We start from the raw sequence: 21,220 nt of genomic DNA on the forward strand, positions 1-21,220 counted from the left end.
GGCCTACATCTTTGGAATATCTACTTTTATAATAAACTATTAAATGATTATTAGAAAAATATTTATGGTTAAAGTTTATAACCAGAACTTCGATGTTCTTGTTTAGTTCCTTGTTTTGCTGCAGATGCGCTGTCTTAACTTTATTACCATTAATTCTATCATCAGAGGGAGGGAATGTGAAAAGTATGCCTTCAATCTCTTGTGCACACAAGTTCAATGAAATGCACTAAATAAATATCAAATTTTTAGCAGGAATAAAAATAGGAAAAAACTGACTTTTTTTACAGTGTTGGAGTTCTGATTGGTTCATTTGACTTATTCCAATTTCCTATTACCAGTTAGATGTTGTCCTTGATTTGTTGTACATTTTCTGTTTTGTAATGTGGTTTTAATATTCAACTGTATTTGGTATGAAACAGAAATATTTTCCTCTGTTTGAATTCCTAGGGTGCCGTGGAAAATACACGTGAACCTTCAGGAACAAGTGTTCTGAAGTTATCCTCAGTAATGAAGCATATGTGAAAGGAAACTTCTATTGGTCAGGTGAAATGATGACTATGAAATCAGCATATTGCACGGTAGTGTGCTTTCTTCAACTTTGCATTGTCAATGGGCAGGTAATATGTGAGAGACAAATGATTACTGAATGGAGAACAGAACCAAAACCTATTGTAATAAAATGGACACCAAGGGAAAACATCTGTTCAGACTTTTACACTGAATGCTGGAATATGAATAAAAGTATTAGTGGTGAAATCTCTGAAGAACATAACCTCAGTATTCCTCAGATATGCCCTTTACAGCTTCAATTAGGTGATAGTCTCTTCATCTCCTCTGAGCTGTCCTTTCAGTCTTACGGAATGAATCTGATAAATGTCTCCAAGGAAGAATTTATTCACTGCCCTAAAGCTGGTTTTCTTCAAGAGCAGTTGATTTTTGTTTGCCAGATAAGAGGACTGCACCAAGTGGACCCTAACTGGCTTGGTGTTGGAACTCACTATTTTGCAGAACTTCACAAGAGAGGTCCACTATTGTGCAACATGGGCCTTCGTCTGAACGTTACCGTGAAGCAGCAGCTTTGCCAACAGTCTCTGGGTGCACCACTGTGCTCTGGGCATGGAAAATGTCTAAGCCACGTTTGGGAGAAAACATATAATTGCCACTGTTTCTCACAGTATTCGGGAACGTTCTGCCAGAAGTTTGATATATGCTCCACTAAACCTTGCCACAACAATGCCTCCTGCACTGAGAAATCAGAACTTTTGGGAGATTCTTACGAATGCACATGTCCTCCAAAATTTTCAGGTATTTCTTTTCTCCTCTAGGGGTAAACATTATATAGATCATACACTTTCCTTAAAATGTGATAAAACAATAGGAACAACACTAGAAAGACTTTTGTATCATTTGATTGCCCATGGCTGCTACCATACCTGCAGGGTCTCTTTTACATGATGTCACTTATGCGAGACTGTGCAGGCATTTGAAGACAGTTTGCACTTGCAGACATTCATAAATACATTGTAGAGAAGAACAGAATAAGTTCTTATCGTGCTTCTTTCCTACTTAAGCATGAGACATAAATAAATGCTTCTTGATTTACAGAAGTAACTGTTTTACTTTTTTTGTTCTGCAGTTCAGGTTATGAGACCAAACAACATAAATCATTTGGAGTAAGGTCCCCTGAAAATAGCTGGTTAATCAAACCGGTAGAAAAGAGTGACTTTATTGAAATGAATAATGATTTCATTCAACCAGTCAGAACTCCCCTCCATTTTCATTTAAAGACCTTTCAGATTACATTAGTGAATTTTTTAATATCAAAATTTGGTTTAACTGAAAGGTCAAACCTTAACTTAGAAGAACAAGCAAAATAAAATACTTAGTACTTTCTTCCAGATTGTTCTGTCCTCTAAAGTTGTTTTCAAAGGCAATTTATTAAACATACTGTTATTATCAAATAAATATGTCACAAATGAAAAAACAAAAATCAAGTAACCCTCCAAGGAAATATTGCAGCACTTACCCGAAACTCATCAGAACAAACTGAATTTGTGTTTGGATTACCGTACCACAGAATACAACATAACTGGGTAAACTCTTATCTAATCATTACTTTTATTTCATGGAGGAAAAAAATAGATTAAGGAAATTATGGGGATGTTGTTCCTGCATTCAGACCAATAGAGTTTGGGTATGTTATAGAAAGTACCAGAAATATTCATTCTCATCAAAAAAGAATCATTGTAGCTCTTTTTTATTTGTGGACCAGGATTCCTGAAATGTTCCTCTGTCGAACTGAATTTTTGTGGTCTCACAATAGTGATGCTATGCTATGAAGCACAGCTGATGGCTTAGGAAGGAGTGAGGTTCATAGAATACACTTCATAGAAATGAAGCTTATGTTGCATAAAGATTGCTGTAATTTATTTTTAATTGCTTTTCAAAGTGCATAATAATTTGGTTACTAATGCATTTGCCAATGGAAGATTATGCAGGTATGAATAAGTCAATGTTGTGAGAAATTTTTTTTTATAATTATGAACAGTGTAATAAGATAGTGGAAAACATTGATGGTATGCAGTATGTTTTATATTTCCTTTATCATTACTGGAGGCTGTGTAAAATGCTTTGAAAATAACAGTACCAAAAGTGTCTGGTACTAATTGAACTCAAATTAATGAAAAAAATTTGGAAGCAATTCTGTTAAAAGCAATCATCATGCTTAATGCTATCAACAAGCAATGCTTAAAACATTTTTTTAGCTGATATGGGAAAGTTTTAGGTAATGTCATCAGCTGACAGTATTGGTCTCATAAATAAGCTGGATGCAAACAAGAATTAGGAGACTAAATCACCATATATTATGGGCAGGGCTGCACAAGAGTAAAGGAGGAAAAAGTTCCTCCCATAACATAAAGTCTATTAGAAATTTGAACACTTTTTGAAGTGTGAATAATGTCATGGTAGTAATTCAAGAGGCAAGCATAATTAAATGGTATTTAGACTTGTATGCTATAATAGCATAAACAGCTTACAACTGGAATTGTAATTTCCAGAAAGCTGCATATTAAAAAAAAATCTCACATTTCCACTCCGCATAAGGACATCTTTTGTTCTCAATGCTGAAAGAAACTGTAAGTTAGATTCATGTTAAAAAGAAATAAATACTACAGTTCTAGTAGCTCTTCTGCCTTTTAAGGTATATATGAATTTGTCACTATATGTTAGATGAGGTTAAGCACAGTATGTGAGCACAAAAGTAGATTGATATCTTTCTGCCTTTTCTTAGAAGTTCAGTAAGTTTGGTGCAAACTAATGAACAATGTTGGCACAAATACCTTTCTATCCATTTGCCTATCTATATTGTAGCTATAAATTTTATGTTTATAAAATGTTCACCAAATTCCCTAAATATTTACTAAACTCCAATGTTCCTATTATTCCTTTGACACAGGTAAAAATTGCACAGAAATAGTTGGACAATGCCAGCCATCCACATGTTTCAATGGTAACTGCATCAATGTTACTCCAAACACTTTTCTTTGTGAGTGTGACAAGGGCTTTACAGGTAGGAAACATCTTTTTTCCCTCTCTTACAATAATAATTTTATCTGTTATAGTAATGGTATGAACTTTTGCTTTATTAAAGTAGTTATTTTTGATGATTATTGCACAGATTGACATATCCTTAGATTTTGTAAAAATAGGTTTTGTAAAATATAAAAATCAGACTTCCAAATTACTCATGTACTGAAGTAAAAACATATAAATGATAGAAGCTTTTCATAATCAGATGCCATCCACAAGAACCTTTCTTCTATTGGCAGAATAACAGAGGAAGACTCTTAATCACTGACTCCCTGGTTCTCAAATACAGAGATATCAAGATTCGGAACTCTTCCTGTGTGGATGAATTTGAATACATTTTTATTCCTAATTTCATTATCCTCTTATAGGTACTAGAAATATAAGATGGAAATAACCTAAAGAGTCAATAATGTCATGATTTAGGGGTGCAACTTGATTAAAAAGGAAGAAGATAAGTGGTTTATTTACTATATAGGGGACAAATAAGATATTTTCATAAGAAAAGTTGAATGAAAAAATGTATCTAAACCCATCTCTTGTAAACACTTTTTTGGGGGATTAGGATAGCAGTGAAAAACTATTCTTGTTTTTCACAACAGACGTTCACTGTATGGATGTGAGAAAAGAAGTAACACTCAGAAGAACATTCTTTAAGAAGGAGCTAAGTATAAAGTTAGCTCTTGAATATCCAAAGACAGGAAAATTTTCAAAATGTATATTTCTTGGATGCATCACTTATCTTGTCAATTATAGAATATAAAGAAATCATTACATTGAAATGAAGAGTTAAAAGAAAAAAAACCAAAACATAATGGAGTTAGGGGGATCAAAGAGCCAATCTTTATTTTCATAGTGAAAGACTGAAGACCCTTGTCAATATTTTAATTGTCTGTATAGAAATATATTTAAAAAAAATGGGATAGACCTGCTGAATTCTAAATTCTTAGTAAATCTGTTTGATATTCTCCCTTTCTTCCCTTTCTTTCACTATAGAAGCATTATCCCTACAAAAATTTTTTTATCCTTGCAATTTTGACACAGTGAGGGATGGGAGAAATGAGACTGGAGGATGCAGTAAATATATATCTATAATGACATGAAAATGGTTTAATATTCTTAACTACTGGAGGGCAAGATACACTGCAACCTACTTCGCAATAGCTGATAAGGATTGAGAAGGAAAAAAAGGAGACTATGAGTGTAACTAGCTGCCTTTTTATTCTCCACTTAGTAAAAAAAAAAGGGGAATCCTTTCTTGTTTCTAAGAATAAGTATCTTAGGAGGAGAAAGATTTTAATAATTTTTTTCTGGTTCTGTAGTATAAGAGGACTGATTGACTAACATACAGTATAATTTTACAATTATTTACTCACCAAGTGTGGTGGCTTAAATCTGTATGTCTTCCTATGGTCCTGCATAAAGGTGCTTGCTAGCACAAAGGCAATTTGAAGAATAGCTATCTAAAAGAATACTACTACACGAAAAAGACTTTTTTTTAGGAAAACAGACATTTTCCTATTGTTGCTGCATTGCAGCTGTATTGTAGTCTCAGCCAAGGTGAGTTGTGTAATTATGAATCTTGTAATTTGAATGCTATTTTAATTGTGTGAAATTGGCAGAAAATGCCAAACATTCTTCTGTCTTGATGTTGAACTTGCACACAGAAAACAAAACATGCAAACAAGACTGTGCACATTACGTTAAAGATTTTGTAAACTTTGTCCTATCTTTTTTCTAAAATGAGTCAAGACACTAATTCACATGATCTGAATGAAAATATTAAATATATGTGTTACTCTATATTGATGGGAAGTAAATAAAATTATAATAAAGTAAAAATGCTCTGAAAGCATTTATCCAAAATAAGTAAAAGTTGCTGGGTCCAAGTTGTTATGTTCACAAGGATAGAATGGGTCTACAAGGAATGTAAATTCTTATTTCAATTATATATTTTTCTTTTTCTTAACTGATTTGCTCATTCATTGAGTTCTCAAAACTCTCTTTTTACTGAAGGAAGATTTTTAACATAACAGGGCATTAGGTCTAGCATTAGGTTTGTCAGTATTCTTATGATTGAATACTCCAATTCATACCAAAATTTGAACCTTTAGACTTATTAAGAAATATTTAAAGGAAGGGAATATGAGTAAAACAAAGATGGGGTGGGTGCAGAGAGAAAGGAGGGAAAAACAGGCTGGTGGTGTGTAAGAAGTTGCTGCTTAATACTCTCGTCTGACTGAGACCTGCACTGAATCGCTGTAGTCTATCAATTCTTTTTATTCTCTTCTTTACTCTCTTTCCATATAATCTCACTCTCTCCCCATCTATGTGTTCTAAGGTTCCAATGCCAGAATTGGAGAGAAAAAGTGCCTGAATTTGGTGTCTGCAGTTTGAGTTAGACCACTGGTGATAGTGGTCCTAATAACTTTGGTGCCAGCACTTGGAGTAAATGAGGGTCTCAGCATCAGCAAGCTGAAGGGAGACCACAGATTGTAGGAGTGTGTGTCTGAACAGAGTCAATTTTGTGCCAGCAAAGGGCATCAGACTCTGGGTGATGGTGGCTCACATGCCTAGTGCCAATTGAGCAGGGGAGAGTCTCAGCACCAGCAAATGAAGAGGGTAGCAAGGGTGCCAGGGCCTGTGTGCACTGGCAGGAGGCACTTGGAAGATAAAATGTTTATATTTTTCTCTAAGCTGGTCTCTGAGTGTGTGTGCAGATGTGCATGTGCACATGTGTGTCTGCATGTGCAATTCATTAGCACCCTTCAAGCAGGATTGTCAAGCGGAGGCACAGGATCTGGGTGTCAATATGAGATGAGCTGAGGTCCCACACTGCTATTGAATGGGTTCACAAAAATGTTGGTCTTTGTGAATCAGAGGATAAGGGACTGTGTATTGAAGGGGTTCAGAAATGTGTCAATGCTTTTGAAATAAACAGTAAGGGGCTGAGTATTTTTACTAGCAAACTTCCATCCCTATCAGTCAGAGAAGAGGACTAAAATTTGGCTGTTTGTACATATGTTTTATCTGAGTTCTGGGTGGGTGCTGGTAAAGGCAATGCCTTATCTGTGGGTAGTTATTGGATTAACAGGTAGTCTATATAGTTGGCTGAATTAGTGTCCTCTGCCTGTGTGCATCTCTGGCATACATGTTCATCTTGGCTGCTGGCTGAGCCTGCAAACAGGAAAGCAGCAGTGGCAGTCATTGGATGGATGGGACTCCCAGGTCTTTGGGTTCACTGAGCTGGGATTTAGCAGCTGGGAAGGAAGTTCTCCAGGCTCCAGAGCAAGTGTCTTTTATACAAAGAGGATATCTCAACAATTTTGATGGATGTTATGGTTCTGTTCTGAAGATGTATAGAAAATTAATGTGACTCATTCATAATCAACAGGAAATAACAATATCTTAGCTACTTCTGTAATGGTACTGCTCAGTAGGCTTACCCAAGCTAACATTTAGTGCATTAAGAGAAGGAGTTTTCCATTTGAATATGGTTTGTTGAATCTTTGTGGCGTTTTGCTCCTTGGGTGGGAAGATGGGACTGGTTAAAAAACAACCCTTTGTAGAGCACCTGAGATTGAATTTTTTTCACACTTCCTGTAAGAGAGACTTGAATTTCCTGCCTTCCCCAATGGTCCAATTGACCTCTTTGCAGACAATAATGAGTTCCATCCTCACTTGGGGGACAGGAGATACTATGAGAATGAAGTGATTTTGCTTGAAGCCACTATGCTAGAGCTTCTATCATCCAGGTGCTTTAGTTTAAAACAGTCTGTTTGCTTAATTGGTGAATTACACACAGACTCTTTTGAAAAAGGTCACTAATGGAAAGATACTTTTACACATATATAAAAGAAGAAAAGAATTTATTGTTTGCACAATTACTGTTTTAACAGCCTCATAGTTAAATTTGTCTAATACGAACACTCATTGTCCAAATTAATACCTGAGGGATTCTTAATAATACCCCTAAAAACATTATGTAAAAAGCTTTTCTACTGTCTATGTTTTACTTTGACATTATGCTCAGCTTTCCAGCGCACCTCTTGGTCAAATCCATCCATCTCCCTCAATAAGAGGGCACAACAATTGCAGCAAGACATCAGCATTTTGTGGTATTCATTGAGAGGAGTTTTTCATTCTGACTGGAAGTTTCTCACCTGTCAATCAAGGGATTATCTTAGTCTACTTGTATATGTTTTCATTTCAGCCCTAGATAATTCTACTACTAGTATTTACTCTTCCAGACACGATGCAGATCAATTCATCTTAGCTAGTGACAAAGGATGAAAGGATGAAAGGACATGAAAGGATTTTGTCAAAGCTGCACCAATGACGTGAATTAGGTTGTCTGACCTAAATAGATTTAATTTTTCTCAAGTGTACTCTCCTGGTATGATTTCATTACACACTTCCGTAGTCTATATTTGAAAACTTCATATTAGTTTTGATAAACTTTCCATCACAATCTTTTCTTCCCTTATATAATAGATTTACTTTGAATTATAAGTAATTGTCATATTTATTGAGTATACAAACTCAATAGTGTAATGAGTGAATATTTCATAGCACCTAAAAACTGATGAGTATAATTACTCTGGGAAAACACCAGGTATGCATGATTCTTGTAGTTTACTTTTCTGCATATGAATAAGTTTCTGAAATATTTTTTTTCAGGGAGAGAATTTTTTTCACAGCAAGATTATTAATATCCTACTTTGCAATGAAATTATAACTGAATAACTTATTTGGGATTAATTATATTACAATAATTTTATTTTTTAAATAAGTTACTGTGCTATTTTAATATGGAGAACCAATGTAATTCTTGCCAAATCTTAACTACATTAAATCATTAGAGTAGTCATACTAACATTAAATGAATGAATTTGTTGTGAAGTTACAGCATCTCCACTATATTGAGTTCTTATATTCTAACCTATGAGAGACATAAGAAGATAGGATTGTATTATCAGGCTGCTAATCAGACTGATAATCTTTCCCATCTCCTTACAGACAGAAAGTCTCAGCAGTTTTTGGATATCTGTCCTTTCCTAGAGTTGTTCACTAGTTATTCTTAAATTTCTATTACATTAATTTTTAAAAACAAAGTAATGCTTTTGCATGATTTAGCAAAAGACAGTGAGAAAAGACATATTATATTTACAGATGCTGTCAGCTAATAAATACTGATAATACTGAACACAAGTAGAAATAATCTGTAGAAGATATTAAAGAGACTGAAACTCTGAGGTATTATGGTAGTGAAATACCCAAATAATTGTATCCCTCTGAGTTTCCTGTTTTTCTCCACACTCCTTCTGCCAGTTAAAAAAACACAAACATTTTTCCACTTGGTAAGTTATCTGCTAGTGTTATGCTTATCTGAAACAGAGAACTCAGCAAGTGTAACTAGTTGTAAGGAAAAAAAAACAACTCCTTGCTGTTGGAGTTGTAGTTCTTCTAATACATTTCTGATGGTTTTTGATTGAATGAGGTATTCATCCTCTAATGAAATAATGACATTGAATAACTCTTGTGAGAAGACACTTGGGACATGATACTGAGCAGCTAAAGGCTCTGAAGTAAAGTCCTGATGTGTGTTTCCTGTTCACAGGACACCAAATGCCTTAGTCTTGCTTAAGTAGGTCTGCAGGACTTTATCATGGTGTTCTTAGACCCTAAATGAGCAAAAGTCAGCCTGTTCAAACATACTATTCCATCACCATTAATACATACTTTGAGCAGAATGGCTAAGCCTGTAAACCCATATTGTGGTTTCCCATGCAAAAATTGTCAGAAATATCGTTTTGAAGTTGCAAGGCTCTGCAGATTCGTCTAATTTAGCACCAGTCTTTTTCTCAGCTAGATACCCAAAAAAGTTAAATGTGACACTGATGTTATAAAAGACACCAACATATAACTTGTTTTATAGACTTTGGGTCCATGAGATAAAGTTCAGTAGGTAGTTCAGCTATATCAGCTGCAGGAAGAGTGGGAGAGGAAGGAAAGAAGGGAAGGAGACAGACAAGGAGGGAGGGAGGGAGGAAGGCAGGAAGGCAGGCAGGCAGGCAGGCAGGCAGGCAGGCAGGCAGGCAGGCAGGCAGGCAGGCAGGCAGGCAGGCAGGCAGGCAGGCAGGCAGGCAGGCAGGCAGGCAGGCAGGCAGGCAGGCAGGCAGGCAGGCAGGCAGGCAGGCAGGCAGGCAGGCAGGCAGGCAGGCAGGCAGGCAGGCAGGCAGGCAGGCAGGCAGGCAGGCAGGCAGGCAGGCAGGCAGGCAGGCAGGCAGGCAGGCAGGCAGGCAGGCAGGCAGGCAGGCAGGCAGGCAGGCAGGCAGGCAGGCAGGCAGGCAGGCAGGCAGGCAGGCAGGCAGGCAGGCAGGCAGGCAGGCAGGCAGGCAGGCAGGCAGGCAGGCAGGCAGGCAGGCAGGAAGGCAGAAAGAAAGAAAGAAAGAGAAAGAAAAGAAAAGGAGAAAGGCTGGGAAGATTAGGCAATGTCTCAGAGGCCTCACTATGGCATCAAAGCTGATTACAAGCTAATGGTACCCATCTGTTCATCAGGTCATTACATTGTTCATTTTGTCATTCTGTAACAAGACTTGTATACAAGATTTGTATAACAAAGTACCTTCTGCAATCCTCGATGTTGCTGGGAAGAAGTCCTATTTCTAAAAAAAACACAGTTCCAGTCAGACAAGTGATTGACGAATCTCAGCACAAATATCAACTGCTGATGACTACAGTATCATAGTTTAATTAATTATGACTTTGCAGAGTTATACATCTGAACAGTTAATACCCCATCTTTAAATTTAATTTGCAAATTACTCCATAACAAATGCATTCAAGTATGCAAAAATTCTATTTTCTTGTGAAAGAAATAAAATAGATTTAGTATAACTAATAAGGTCAGGCCCATTTACTCTTTTATACTTTAAATACTCTAAAAATCTCATGTTGTTTTCTTGTGTCTTCTTTTTCATTCTGATAATTCAGGCATCTTTTCCTTTTCCGACTTAGAAAATAAATCAGGTATGCTGAAAGAATTATTTCACTTGACATTGATGATGTGCTTTGGACTAAAATACATATTTAAATGATATTTTTTGCATAAGTGATTTTAAATAGTTTTACTCATGTGAATTAAAAGAGATGCTTGTTGATAAAGGCCTTACTTTATAAAATATTACTATGAGTCCTCAAAAGCATGAATTAGAATGTGGTTAATATCGTAACACTCTTTATGACTATACAACTGACAGTTACACAAAGGTTTTCTGGAAAACAGACTTTCCTGAAGAAACCTTACACTAAATGTTTACACTAAATTTAGACCTTGGAAAATAACAGGACCTGTGAAGTGCTAAAATACCTAGCAGTATGTGAAAAGAGCACAAAACTGACGGATATTTCAGATGTAGGCATAATTAATTAACTTTTTTATTACTGTTCTTAATCTGATCAGAATCAGATTCCATGTATGATAAAAAACAGGAAATCAACATTATTAAACCTTTTAAAGCAAGAAGAGTGGGAATAATGGTGCTGCAGGTGATGCAACTACAGCTTTTAGTGCAGATGAATACAAAAAGCTGTCCAAAGGAGAGCTGTGGGGATGGTAAGGAGCCTTGAGGGGAAGCCATATGAGCAGGGGTTGAGGTCACTTGGTCTGCTCAACCTGGAGAAGAGAGACTGAGGGGACACCTCATTGCAGTCTACAATTTCCTTATGAGTAGAAGAGGAGGGGCAGGTATCTCCTCTCTCTTGTACCCAGTGACAGGTCTTGAGGAAGTGGCTTGAAACTGAGACAGGGGAGGTTTATGTTGGATATGAGGAAAAAATCCTTCACCCAGAGGCTGGGCACTGGAACAGGCTTCCCAGAGACATGGTCATGCACCAAGCCTGACAGAGCTCAAGAAATGTTTGTACCTGACTCTCAGGTACATGGTGGGATTCCTGGGTTGTCCTTTGCAGGGCCAGGAATTGAACTCAGTGATCCAAATGGGTCCAACTCAGCATATTCTATGATTATATTATTCTAAGAATCTCATTTGACCAGGAGAAAAGGAAACACCATCTTTACAGAGTTTTCATATGTGCAAAAGAAGAGGCTGTTATTTGATACCATTATTATTTAAGAGGATGTAATATTAAAAAAAAAAAAGGATAAGCTATCCAAAAGTAATCTAGACTCCATCCCCTTTTTCCAGGATGTTTAGCCATATTTATCATCATATAGAGTGCCTAATTCAAGCTTCAGTTCCAGCCAGCTCCAACCCACCACTACAGGTCATGGCTAAGCCCACAGCAGAGGTAGGGCCACCTTGGGTGAAATGTACTTGAGAAAGGGCAAAATGCTGCACACGTATAGAGGAATAAAATAAAAAAAGTGGGGAACAGCTTAATTAATATAAAGACCAGTAAAGGAAGGGGGAGGATGTACTGCAGACACCAGAGCAGATATTCCCTTGCAGCTGGTGGTGAAAGCTGTTGTGGAGCAGATATTTCCCTGCAGGGTGTGCAGCAGTCTGGAATGGAATGAAGTGAGGCCTAAGAAAGGGAAGAGGAAACGTGTATTCAGAATGGCACCGAGTGTAGATGTATTAATATTTTTGGTATATCAAGAAAAGACAATGACAGATGAAAAAACCCCGAGATGCTTATATTTTATTTTTTTTTGAGGAAGGTAAAATTAGCTACATGATTTTGAGTCTACTTATATAAAATATTATGTATATTTTAAACAGGTATTAAAAATGGGTAACAAGACCAATGAGTTAGGAAAGCTTCAGACCAAATACTAAATAAAATTTTCCTTAAGGACAATAGAACAATATTTAGGTATGTAGTAATACGTTGTTGGATTCTAGAGTGATCAGTCTGCTTATGCAGTTCTGAAGCACAACATCTGCAGAATCAATCCTTTTTTATGTAGTTTTGTATGTACTGTAAAGACACTTCCAGACATGCTGTAAGTTATGGACAGCTCCATGAGCTTGTTACACAATTTTATACCATTAATTGGCCAATTGCATGCATCACACTCCAGACAGATATCTTTATTTATTTTCAAAGCCTCTGCATTGAACTGTCTAGTACCCCTCCCAAAGTCTTCTGCTTACTCAATTTTACATACCTGTCTAGCCTGCAATATCTTACAATGAAAAACACTGATGTTTAAAAGCTTATCACTGCATATGTAACACTTTCTCAACTGATTATATTTAGCATCTGAGTCACTATTGAAATTTTTGGTATGTTTTCAACAGTGGTTTTCCTTCAAATTTTAGCAAAGTCATAATATGAAGTCAGTAGAGACATTAATTTTGATCTTGCTTGGTCTGCTCTAGAATTGTGTATCTCTCCACTGACAACAAAGATATCACATTAAGCAAGATAGTAATTTGCATGTTTCAGCTAAATGCCTAAAATATGATGGAGAAATTCTGCAAGATTCATTTCATTAGCGTATAAAAGGGGATTAATCAAATGGTGTAAATAAATGGGGAAATAGGGAATGAGGAAATGTTTAGACATAGATGCTAGCTAATTGTTAATTTTAGTTTATTGTTTCAGCATCTGCTAGGTGCTTCATGAAAGGGAATATCACCAATAGTATTTATTAATGAAGTAGACAGTTCTGCAAAAGGTTCTTTTGGGAAAGAATGCTGCTTCTCTTACAACTTTAAAACACACCAGTGTAATAACCTTTATTTAATAATCCATATATGTTTATATATATATGTATGTATATGTATATATATATGAAATATGGCAAGCAGTAGGAAGCAGCTAGAGCATTTCCATATGACCAGAAGCAGCACATGTGTATTTTCTTTTCTTAATAGACCTTTAGAGATACATTACCCAGACTGTTTCATGTAATTCTAATCAGTGTAGAACTTAAAGCATTTAAAGCCAAGATTTAATAATAACTTTTTGTATAATTTAAGAATATAGGATGAGACCACAAAAAAAGGACATACTGGAGGAGTGGCAAAAAAAGAAAAAAGAGGGAAAAGAGATTTGTTTCTATAAAACTGAGCTGAGTGTTTGTGATACTTCACAGAAGATAGGCTCAGAAGGTGGTATCAGTTAATGATAGAAAATGAATAGAAATGAGGATTTAGAGAAAGACATTTTAAGTTTCATGATTACTATTCAAAGAGAAAAAAAAATCCTTGAAAACAAAAGAAGAGATAAAATAATGAAAAATAAGAGGAATGGAAGTGGTTGAAATAAAATCAGAAATGCTCTTTGCAAACAGGCAAAAGTGAAGGTTCTTAATACTGCTTATGATTGGGAATCTAGGGTAGTCAATGAGGCTGATGGATGAAAGCTGCTGAAATATGGCATTCTTTGTTGACTATAAACCACAGCAAATACCAAGCACAAAAGGGCTCTACCTCAGCACAATGCTGGGCCTGAAATGGGAGACATGCCAAAGGCTCCATTAAGTCCATAAAATATATCACTATTCATTTTTATGGAAGTGATTGGATAGTGGGGTGATGGATGAATAGACAGGTAGGTAGATAATACAACAGAGATTGCTCATGGTTTAACGGTCATTATTCATATTTAGCAATCACAATTGTATTGGTGAAGACAAAGCATACAATGCAATATATTGGGTTAATATTGATGAAAAAATAGAGATGTAATATTTCTTTTTGGTTCTGCCTATGCTGCCATTTCACTTACAGAGTTATAAATTACACTTACTAAGAGGAAAAAATAAAACCCACAAGGTGATATGAAAGCTTAGAGAGCATACTGAAATCTCACAAACTCTGACAAAGCAAATATTAAAAATAATAGCCATTCTAGAAAGAAGACAAATTCTGCAGGAAATAATGAAATTGACATAGGCAATAAATTTACTGCTACTTTGAACAGGAGACTGTTTAAAATTCTCAGCATTAAGCAAGTGACAAATTTCTAAAAGAAAGAAGTTTGAAATCAAATCCCTAGTTTATGAGCAAAAATAAAAGTTTACTGTTACTCTTTTACAGTGGGTTGACAATAATAGCTTATGAAATTCAAACAGAGAAAGAAAAATCCAGAATAAGATAGAATCATGTGAAATTGAAAAAAATAGAAGATATCACCATTACATTAATTCTAGCTGCAACTCCAGTCATTGTTGTATGTCACTGTGCAAGCAAACATATATATTCTTCAAAGATTTTATGACTGAAATAATGTCAGCTGAATTCCAGGAAACCATATCTGAACCTCCTAAGTCACTCATCAGGACATCATAGGAGACAAGAATACAGCTCAGGTGTTTTGACATGAATTCCTGCTTATTCACTGGAAAACTGTAGCCTCACTGGAATTTTGTGTGCATAAATGAGTTGTGTGATAAACATCGCATTGATGTATCATATTATAATATCTAGGACGTAGCAACAAAAAACAATCAAACTCAGATTTCATGAAAAGGAGTTTATTGATTGGACCTACAGTAGCAAAAATGTTATGCACAACAATAGAAATCATAGTACCTGACTGCTTATGTTTTTATAAAAATTTGTGTTACAATGTTCAGCTATTCTATATTCCCAGATTTTACTGCATCTTTTCATCAGAAAATGTATAAGCTTCACCTTGAGTAATATTTAGAACTTCCAGTGAAAACCCTATAGCAATCAAATAACATATTCATCTATAAATGTTCCAAATATTGTGATTTATAGGTCTGTATCAGACACCCACATAGAAAGGTGATGACACTTGGAAATTAACACCTACTGATGAAGAATGGTTGTTAGGAACGTGAGGTGTGCAAATATGCACGAGAGATGATCAACAGTGACAACAACAATGGTTGCAACTTGAGTTAAGAAGTTAAAGCTGTAGTAATGAAATTTGCTAAGTTTACTATCTGGAATGTTTCTTCAAGAAAAAGGAGAATTAAATACATTTTACAGGAAGACTAGGGTGATCTGGAAGACTAAAGAAATAAATGTGTTAAATGTCATACTTGTAATGAGTTTTAAAAAAACCCAGAATTTCTTAAAACCATAAACTGTTTGAAAGACAGCCTGCCTTCAACCTTCATATCCCCAGTTAGCCAATCCTTGTTTGTGAGTATGAAGTCAACCAGAACATCTCATTGCCCATCTACAACTTGGGTCAGGAGGTTGTCGTTAACGCTCCTTAAGGACCTCTTGGACTGCTTATGCCCTGCTACGCTGTTCCTTGAGCAGATATTAGTGTAGTTGAAGTTCCCTGGGAGGTCGAAGTTCCCTAGGCAGTCAAAGTCCTGTGAACACAGGACTGCCTCTATCCTTCCAAAGAAGGAACCACCCACCTGTTCTTCCTGGTCTGCCAGTCTATAGCAGCCACACACTCGTCACCTCTACCGCTCTGCTTTTTCATCCTCACACATAAGCTCTCAGTCAGCTTATCATCCACATCCAGCTGGAGCTCCACAATTCTGCTTTTTACTCACATAGAGAGCAACTTCTCATCCTTGTCTGCCCTGCTGATCCTGAAGAGCCTGTTTCATTGAAGCATTAATAGAACAAGCCATCTAACCAAGTCTCTGTGATACCAACTAGTTTATAGTCTTACAATAGTACAAAGACCTCCAGTTTCTCATGTTATTTTTGTATGCAGAGGTACCTGAAATAAAACACTTTGGTGTGCTGATTTCCAAAAACAATCTCTTTTTTTTTCCATAATAGTGTTTTGTAGGCACTTCCTTGCTTTCATGCAAATGCTGGAGGTGGTCTTGCTTAAGCCATGTTTATTGGTCTTCTATTCCCTTTTTTTCACATCACTTCAGACTCTAGTCAACCTTGTCTGTCACTCCTTTACAGGCTGCTGGTAACCCTCTCTCTCCTCTGTTGGTTTCTAGTTTAAAGTCCAAATCAATCATCATTCTGGAAATAATACCTTTGCCCTGCCTGTTCAAAAGGATCCCATGTCTTCCAGAATGTAGCTTGTTAATTGTTATGAAAGTGAATATACAACATAGTATTTTCAAGAGTTTATGGGGCTCTGCAGTTCAAATCTTTTAGCTCATGTATTGCTTTTTAGTTCATGTATTCCTGTGGAGCAAATTTAATTTGTTTGTATCAATAGAAAGCTGTTACATTCCTGCATAAGTAGCAACTAAACAACCAGAAAATAACTACTCATTTTGTCTTGATTTATTTACTTTAGGATCACCAATGCAAATTTTTGCCACCAAGTAGCATTATATTTTCAGAATCATAGAATCATAAAATATTCTGAGTTGAAAGTTATCCATCAGGATCACCAAGTCCAACACTTGACCCTGCAGAGGACACACCAAGAATCACACCATGTGTCTCAGAGCATTGTCCAAACACTGCTTGAACTCTGCCAGGCTTGGTGCTGTGACCACTTCTTTGGGAAACCTATTCCAGTGCCCAACCACCCTCTGGGTGAGGAACCTTTCCTTGATATTCAACCTACACCTCCCCTGACACAGCTTCTTGTCATTTCCTCAAGTCCTTGCACTGGTCACAAGAATGAAGAGATCAGTGCCTGCCCCTCCACTTCCCCACATGAGGATGGATAATCACAATGAGGATGGATAATCAAAATGAAGATCACAATGAGGTCTCCCCTGAGTCTCCTCCATGCTGAACTATATGCTTTATATAGTATAATGTACTCCTGCTAATACCATATAATATTTGCAATTCAGCTCACTCAATAGTAGTCTCAAGGCAGACTAAATAGAAAAATGAGATATGAAGCAGAAGTGTTAATTGCAGCTAAAATGATTAGAGAGAAAGAAATACTGAAAAAGAAGAGTAATTATACAGCTAAAGAAAACTGTAATAGAGTGCTGTAGAGGAAACCCAGAATTTTCAAAGAACTTGTTGATTCTTAAGAATAATTTAAGAAGTTAATAATTTTTAATGAAGAAGTACAAAATGAATTAATATCCCTAGGTAAAACATAAAATAAAGAAATGAATAATAACAGAAGGTTAACATGGTAATATACTTGCTACGGTAACCATAAGACGTAAAAGGCAATGGTGTCACTGCTGACTTGTCCACAGCAGTAAAATCAATAAATTAGTATTTCCTGGCAGGAGAGTCTCTGTATCATATTCATAAGTTGCAATGAAATAAGTTATACAGTTAAAAGCCTTTACACCAAATTACCTATCATCTATGTGAGATTAAACAGCTGAGCAGCAGATGTTGACAAGGTAAATATTTTCTTAATGTAAACATGAAAATATTTTTTTTGGCTTCATCCCCACAAATTAATACTGTGCTGGCTGTCTTCACACAATAGGTCAGACTTAAAAAAATAAATCACATAATCAACATGCAGGTGGAAATGGTAGTAGTTATATTTGCTTAGCTAAATTATTTGTAGCCTATATGTTACTAGGCTTTTCCAAAAGAATATTTTAAAAATATATCTCTAAAATAAAAATGGGACTAGTGCACAAACACTTTGTCCCACAAAAATTGGACAGTTTTGTCTACACATTACTACCACCACAACTCCTATAAATCTGTAAGTCTTACTCATTCTTTCTCAGCTCCCCCTCACTCCAAAGCTCTGTAGTGCCAGATTTCCTTCAGAATAGTCTAAATCTCAGACTGTTTCCTGTGTTTCCAGACATATTTTTACAGAGCCATTACTAATTAAATATGGAAAAATTCAGTTTTATGGTTTCTTTATAAAAAATAAATCTCATTTTTTTGAAGTCATCATAATTTGTAGCCACTGTAAATTATCATGCTATTTGTAGCCAATTAGTAAAAGAAATGCCACAAAAATATTTTGAACTTTTCACTGCAGTCTCTTTATTCAATCAATTTTTTGCTTGAAGGCCTTAGAAATATCAACATAGGTTCTCTGACATTACACATTACTCTTAGCCATTTGGTTTATACATTGTGGTGGTACTGTTGCCATTCCACTTCAGATTCATCTTTGGCATGTCCATGCAATGCTTCATCAGCCTTCTTTTCAGCCATGTATGTATATATTATTTGGTCAGTGAAAATAGGTTGCAGCAGTCTATTACCTGACACAGAGACACCTGGATAAGCATATTTGTTCTTGAAAAAAACATCCATCTGTGTTGTATTTCTCAGTAGTCATAATTATATTCTGTCACTTTATATCAGCAAAATAATTCATACAGACTCATAAAGAAAACACTGAGATGCTTATTCTGATGACTGCATGCTTCTTAACTTCCACACGTTACATAAAACTGTTTTTGAAAAAATGAGTAGAACATACTTGAATTCAAAATAATGAATGATGAGTTTTTAATGTTCCAAAACAGAGCTCAAATTCATTTCTTTGTTATCCTTGTATATTTTATCAGTTATATTGTCAGCCTAGCTGAACTCTCACACAGATTTCTGTTATTCAGTAGCAGTGCACAGATCTAAGTGACTTTTCAGCATCTAGTAGCTCTTCAGTACTGTGAAGATGGATGAGGTCCTTAATTTCCTCAATTTTGATGTGAAGGCTTAATCACTTCTTGTTTTGATCAAAAGAGTTGATGATATATGGCATATATCCTAATATGTACATAATGATTGGCAAAGAACAGTATATAGCCCAGCAATTACATAAATTTTGATTTAGCAGAAAGTCTCTCTCTTATGTATGCTGACAAATACAGATTCCTTTCTGCTGACAAAAGCAGATTCCTAAGTACAATGTACAGGTTTTACTGTCAAACAAGTTATTTCATTGTAACTTTTTATCCCTGAAAGACGTAAAGTCTACATTAAACAAGGATGTGTCTCAGCCATTATGAATTAAAAAATATATTTGTAAACTTGCCTGTATAATGGGTTTTTTCTGAAGCAGCCAGGGAATCTGATAGCTGATAGTACTGTGTGGTCTGTATTAATGCATATTATTTTAAAATTTCCTTTGTTGTAAAAATCATAACATCTTTGATCAGGGTTATATTTTAACTCCAGTAGGCAGGAAAGCCCTACCCAGCCTCACTCACTCCCCACTAGTGAGAAGGGGGAGAGAATCAAATGGGTAAAGATGAGAAAACTCATGGGTTGAGATAAAAAACAATTTAATAGCTAAAGATAAACCAGTCCACACATTAACAGCAAATTAAGGAATTCATTCACCATTTCCTGTGGGCAGGTTCAGCCATTACCAGGAAAGTAAGACTCCATCTCATGTAATTGTTACTTGGGAAGACAAATACCATCATTCCATATATCCTCCTTTTCTTCCTTCTTTTCCCAGCTTTTTGTTGCTAAGTATGATGCAGTCTGGTGTGGAATATCACTTTGGTCTGTTGTGGTCAGCTATCCTGGCCATGTTCCTTCCCACTTCCTTTTGCACCCCCAGCCTGAACATTGTTAGAGTGGGGCAAGGAGCAGAAAAGGCCCCTGATTCTGTGTGTAAGCACTGGTCAGCAATAACTAAAACATGCCTGATTTTTCAGAACAGTTTTTATCACAAATCTAAAACACAGCACCATAATAACTACTATGAATAAAATTGGCTTGATCCCAGCCAAAACCAGTAAAATCAGAAACTGAACAGAGTAGCTAGAAATTTATTAGGATCAGCACTGCCAAGCATAATTCTCCTAATAATATTTTTATCACTGGTAGAATTAGTATGGTCATTATCATGCCTGAGGAGTCATTTTTCTATTTGAAGAGATGAACATTATCTTTCAAGCGAAAAAATGTTCTTTATATGAACTTTGTCAGAAGCACAGTCTTTCTGAATCAGTAATGTCTCCCATATTTCTGTATTTTGGTGGGAACACTGCAAGTTTCTGTTGAATGACTCTATTGCAGCTGTTAAGTAGTTTTAAGCATATCACAAAGGTGGTACTGCTGCTATCTGCTTCTTGATGGGTAGCTTAAGTTTCATTTAGCGTTGTGTCAGAAATGATAGATGAATGATTTAATGGTCCTGAATTGTTCACCTTGCACCAGCATTTAGGATTTCTTTTCCATCAGTTGACAGAATTTGATCATCTCCATTAAATTGTTGTGCAACAGCACCATCACAGGGACATATATAATTTGAAGTCACTGAAAGATGTTTGATGTGATATAATTTTGCATTTTGTTGACATTTATACTTTCCTTCATTAGCATTTTTTAACATTTTAGCATTTATGGTAAGCAGCTTGTTTATTTGCCAGTTTTTATATTTTACTCTAGCTCTGTTTTACATTTATACTTTAAGAGTGTTCTGATGAAATTATTTTTTAAAGAGCTCAAACACATCTCACATTTGCCTCTGACAAAGCAAAGAACATCTTCTGAGGTAGTATATGCTGCTGCCTGACTTCCATGCTGACTGAAAAAAAAATCAGAGAAATGTAATATTAAATTAATACCAATATTATCTACTTCATCCCTCTTCTCCACTGCTGGATACCCATAACATTCCCTATAAGAAAAAAAAAATATTTTATTAGGCTGCAACAAGATAACCAGTGTGTGATTTTTAGTCATTGTCCCTCACTTTTTTTTTGGTAGCACTTCCTAGCATGAAAGTCTTTGCTAGTACGTGCTAGTCTGTTAGGATCCCAAGAAGAATGGCACTCAGGTTCTGTAAAGCCTTATGCGAAATGATAATTTTAAATTATATCTATAATGGCTAGCAAAAT

The 21,220-nt window shown here is 35.9% G+C and overlaps 1 protein-coding gene across 1 annotated transcript in view; it reads left to right on the forward strand.

Annotated features, from left to right (window-relative positions):
- The first annotated feature begins 551 nt into the window (after positions 1-551).
- Positions 552-21,220, forward strand: part of EYS (eyes shut homolog) — a 702,047-nt gene continuing 681,378 nt past the window's right edge. The window contains 2 exon segments of the mRNA XM_031057597.1: positions 552-1,305; positions 3,458-3,571. Of these exon segments, the coding sequence (XP_030913457.1) occupies positions 552-1,305; positions 3,458-3,571 (868 nt within the window).

The sequence above is a fragment of the Geospiza fortis genome, unplaced genomic scaffold (assembly GCF_000277835.1).
Source record: "Geospiza fortis unplaced genomic scaffold, GeoFor_1.0 scaffold264, whole genome shotgun sequence".
NCBI classification, from domain to species: domain Eukaryota; kingdom Metazoa; phylum Chordata; class Aves; order Passeriformes; family Thraupidae; genus Geospiza; species Geospiza fortis.